This window comes from Salmo salar, chromosome 28 (genome assembly GCF_965601325.2).
Source record: "Salmo salar chromosome 28, fSalSal1, whole genome shotgun sequence".
In the NCBI taxonomy this organism is placed as follows: domain Eukaryota; kingdom Metazoa; phylum Chordata; class Actinopteri; order Salmoniformes; family Salmonidae; genus Salmo; species Salmo salar.
In genome coordinates this window covers 11,265,001-11,270,000 of record NC_138318.1, presented here as the reverse complement: position 1 = coordinate 11,270,000, position 5,000 = coordinate 11,265,001, and the positions used below count along the sequence as shown (strand labels likewise).

General features: G+C 41.9%; 1 protein-coding gene across 2 annotated transcripts in view; it reads left to right on the top strand.

Moving 5' to 3' along the window:
* LOC106589438 (KH domain-containing RNA-binding protein qki.S) overlaps positions 1-5,000 on the top strand; it is a 16,635-nt gene that overhangs the window by 5,627 nt on the left and 6,008 nt on the right. For both annotated transcript variants that reach the window (XR_006762570.2, XM_045710213.2), the window contains exons 3-4: positions 50-166; positions 2,852-2,995. Coding sequence is in view for 1 of the 2 variants with exons in the window: in XM_045710213.2 (XP_045566169.1) it covers positions 50-166; positions 2,852-2,995 (261 nt within the window). In the remaining variant the exon portion in view is untranslated. The remainder of the gene's footprint in view (positions 1-49; positions 167-2,851; positions 2,996-5,000) is intronic.

The window sequence follows — 5,000 nt, the reverse complement described above, 5'->3', positions numbered from 1 at the left end:
TCTCTCTCTCTCTCTGTCTCTCTCTGTGTGTGTGTGTGTGTGTGTGTAGTTTAACTTTGTAGGTAGGATCCTGGGTCCGAGGGGTCTGACAGCCAAACAGCTGGAGGCAGAGACAGGCTGCAAGATTATGGTACGAGGGAAAGGATCCATGAGAGATAAAAAGAAGGTACGTACACACAATCACACGCTCACACCAATGATGTGAGGTCGGTGGCTGGGTAGGCACTGGCTATTACCAAAGCCAGATTTACTCACAAATAAACCTTGATGAAGCCCAGCTTCACCATACAGTACAACAGATAGCTCAAACAACCAGATTGACATAGGCTACTTAACCGAAATTGACCGACAATTTTCAACAAATGTAAATACCAATGTAGCCCAGATACACAAGCGATAGCCTCCGATGGCGGCATATTTCATATCATCCGACATAATGTCACACTGCTCAACTCAGCTCAGCCATAGACTGATGCAGCTTCCACAGTAACAACTGAGAGGTGGCACTTTTAAAGTCTAGCATATGGACACATTTCATCTGTATAGTTTGGAACGGAAACTCCAGCCTTTCACAGTGGATTTACGTGCGCAAACACACAGACACATAATAATATTATTATGTGAAATATTATTACACACACATTTTATCCGGATAGTTTGCAATGCAATGAATTTACTTTCACAATGGATTTACGCACACACACGTAAACACACACACACATAATAATAATATGTGTGGAATTATGTGGAATATTATTACACACACATATACACTGAGTATACAAAACACCTGCTCTTTCCATGACAGACTGACCAGGTGAATCCAGGTGAAAGATATGTCACTTGTTAAATCCACTTCAATCAGTGTAGGAGACAGCTTAAAGAAGGATTTTTAAGCCTTGAGACAATTGAGACATGGATTGTGTACACTATGTGTGCCCTTCAGAGGGTGAATGGGCAAGACAAAAGATTCAAGTGCCTTTGAACGGGGTATGGTTGTAGGTGCCAGGCGCACCGGTTTGTGTCAAGAACTGCAACGCTGCTTGGTTTTTCACGCTCAACAGGTTCCCGTGTGTTTCAAGAATGGTCCACCACCCAAAGGACATCCAACCAACTTGACACAACTGTGGGAAGCATCGAAGTCAACATTTGCCAGTATCCCTATGGAACGCTTTCAACACCTTGTAGAGTCCATGCCCCGATGAATTGAGGCTGTTCTGCGATCAAAAAGGGGGGTGCGACTCAATATTAGGAAGGTGTTCGGTATATTCAGTGTATAATAAATAAGGTTCTAATGAAATGTCCATATTTGAAATGAAATGACTGAAAAATGCAGTTCCAAACGTCAAAAAAGTCTCATCAAAACTAAATTCTAGCTTGATAAATCAAATGGATGTTGTCTATTCTCATGTTCATTCAACAGTAGCCTAACCCGCAAATTGCAAAGGAGAAATGCATATAGGCCTACCTTAAATTAAGTCCATTCGTCTGTCCTTAAGGATGAGCTTGTTGGTGGTCAAACTCTTGTCTCTGAGCATCCACAACTTTCATTTTGGCGCTGATATGTGCACAGCAGAACCCCATGGCCATTATTTTATTCTGCAGATCACAAAAGAGTGCATCAGTTTAGCTGGAAATCTCCACTTAGACCATCAGCAGAAAGCCGTTTGATGCCTTTGACAACCAGGTATCATATCCAGAGGCCATCAGCAGCGTGTCGTTGTCCCGATCTGATGATTTTCTGTCTCTTCCTTTGATGAAAGTCAAGAAGCGCAGGTGCTGGTCTCCCTCTCTGAAGTGTACCAAGTTTTCCTTGGAAATCCAACTTGAAAATTGTTTGAGGTGCAGTATAGTGTCCATTTGTCATGTTGTTTTTGCTGGCTAGCTAGCTTTGTTCAGTTCAAAGGATGCAAGCACAAAATTATGTAGACACCCAAATGTGCAGAGTTTACCCCAGGCGTACCCACATAACAAGGGTAATTAACAGCAACTGGAGTCAGTAACGGTTTTAATGGATTTGAATGGATGGGAATGAAGGCATGCATACCCTGGTGCCTTTCCTGAGGTTGTGATACAGTTTTATCAAATGTTTAGATTCTGAGCATAAAAACCACCAGAATCATTGAGAAAAAAACATTTTTTTAATATGATTTATTTGGCTCTCCATAACAGCTTTTTTTTATGACATAATCATAGACCTACCCGGCCTACTGCACATCATTGGCTCACACACCACACATTTTAACAGACACTCTTATCCAAAGTGACTTACAGGAGCAATTAGGGTTAAGTGCATTGCTCAATTGCACATCGACAGATGTTTCACCTAGTCGGCTCAGGGATTTGAACCAGCAACCTATCAGTTACTAGTCCAACACTCTTAACCGCTAGGCTACCTGCCAGCCTCACATGCAGGCACGCATGCACCTATGCACACACACACACATATCATGGTATATTTATTTTGGCACTAGATTCTAAATGGAGTGGAGTAGAGGTGAAAAGAGCTGGGTCCGTCTGTTTCTCCGCTGGTTTTGGTTCTTTGGTTCTGGCCAGGGCGTCAGACTTCCAGTGGAGCAGCTAACGGCAGGTGGAGCATATCATCAGACATTCCATCTACCTCTCATGAGAATACATCAATCCCACACCTCAGAGAAAGAAAGAAAGAAAGCGGGGGGAGAGGGAGAGATGGGGAAATGAGTTGAAAGAGGTATAAAGAGTGGGTAGACATTCTGACCTTCTCCATGAGTGGGGATTATTCACTTACAGTAAAATGGCTGCTGTGTTGTTACAGAACTAAAGTCAATGTGGACAGTCTTCTGGGAATATTATTGTTTTGAATGTGTATCAGGAGGAGCTGAACAGAGGGAAACCTAATTGGGAACACCTGAGTGAGGAGCTCCATGTACTCATCACAGTGGAAGACACACACAACAGAGCTCAGATCAAACTACAAAGAGCTACCGTAGAGGTCAAGAAACTACTCGTGCCAGCCGTGAGTGCCATGAGATTCATGCTATAATTATATGTGTGTGTTTGTGTGTGTTTATATACAGTTGAAGTCGGAGGTTTACATACACTTAGGTTGGAGTCATTAAAACTTGTTTTTCAACCACCACAGATTTCTTGTTAACAAACTATAGTTTTGGCAAGTCGGTTAGGACATCTACTTTGTGCATGACACAAGTCATTTTTCCAACAATTGTTTACAGACAGATTATTTCGCGAATAATTCACTGTATCACAATTCCAGTGGGTCAGAAGTTTACATACACTAAGTTGACTGTGCCTTTAAACAGCTTGGAAAGTTCCAGAAAATGATGTCATGGCTTTAGAAACTTCTGATAGGCTAATTGACATCATTTGAGTCAATTGGAGGTGTACCTGTGGATGTATTTCAAGGACTACCTTCAAACTCATTGCCTCTTTGCTTGACATCATGGGAAAATCAAAAGAAATCAGCCAAGAACTCAGAAAAATAAATTGTAGACCTCCACAAGTCTGGTTCATCCTTAGGACCACACAGCTGCCACACAGCTGTCAGGAAGGAGACGCGTTTTGTCTCCTAGAGATTAACGTACTTTGGTGCGAAAGGTGCAAATCAATCCCAGAACAATAGCAAAGGACCTTGTGAAGATGCTGGAGGAAACAGGTACAAAAGTATATATCCACAGTAAAATGAGTCCTATATCGACATAACCTGAAAGGCCGCTCAGCAAGGAAGAAGCTACTGCTCCAAAACCGCCATAAAAAAGCCAGACTACGGTTTGCAACTGTACATGGGGACAAAGATCGTACTTTTTGGAGAAATGTCCTCTGGTCTGATGAAACAAAAATAGAACTGTTTGGCCATAATGACCATCGTTATGTATGGAGGAAAAAGGGGGAGGCTTGCAAGCTGAAGAACACCATCCCAACCATGAAGCACGGGGGTGGCAGCATCATGTTGTGGCGGTGCTTTGCTGCAGGAGGGGCTGGTGCACTTCATAAAATAGATGGCGTCATGAGGAAGGAAAATTATGTGGCTATATTGAAGCAACATCTCAAGACATCAGTCAGGAAGTTAAAGCTTGGTGGCAAATGGGTCTTCCAAATGGACAATGACCCCAAGCATAATTCCAAAGTTGTGGCAAAATGGCTTAAGGACAACAAAGTCAAGGTATTTGCGTAGCAATCACAAAGCCCTGACCTCAATCCTATAGAAAATTTGTGGGCAGAACTTAAAATGCGTGTGCGAGCAAGGAGGCCTACAAACCTGACTCAGTTACACCAGCTCTGTCAGGAGGAATGGGCCAAAATTCACCCAACTTGTGGGAAGCTTGCGGAAGGCTATCCGAAACGTTTGACCCAAGTGAAACAATTTGAAAGACAATGCTACCAAATACTAATTGAGTGTATGTAAACTTCTGACCCACTGGGAATGTGATGAAAGAAATAAAAGCTGAAATAAATCATTCTCTCTACTATTATTCTGACATTTCACATTCTTAAAATAAAGTGGTGATGCTAACTGACCTAAGACAGGGAATTTTAACTAGGATTAAATGTTAGGAATTGTGAAAAACTGAGTTTAAATGTATTTGGCTAAGGTGTATGTTAACTTCCGTCTTCCACTGTATATTGTACACAGTATGTCCCACTGGGCAAAAACTGGTTGAATCAACATTGTTTCCACTTCATTTCAACCCCAAAAATCTATGTGGTGACGCTGAATCAGCGTGGAAAATGAATTGTGTTTGCAAAAAGTAATCAACATAAGGTCATTCCATATTTTTTTCACCCAACTTTTAAACTAAATCCAATGACATGGTGAAATATGTTGTTGATTTCACGTTGAATTCCCAATAGTTGACAACTCAACCAAATGGAAATCAAAACTAGACGTTGAACTGATGTCTGTGCCCAGTGGGGTGTGTGTATGTGTGTTTGTGTGTGTGTAATTCGCCAGGCAGCATCTATAAAGGCGTATCCATGGTAATGTGTGTTGTGAAAGGAGGAGG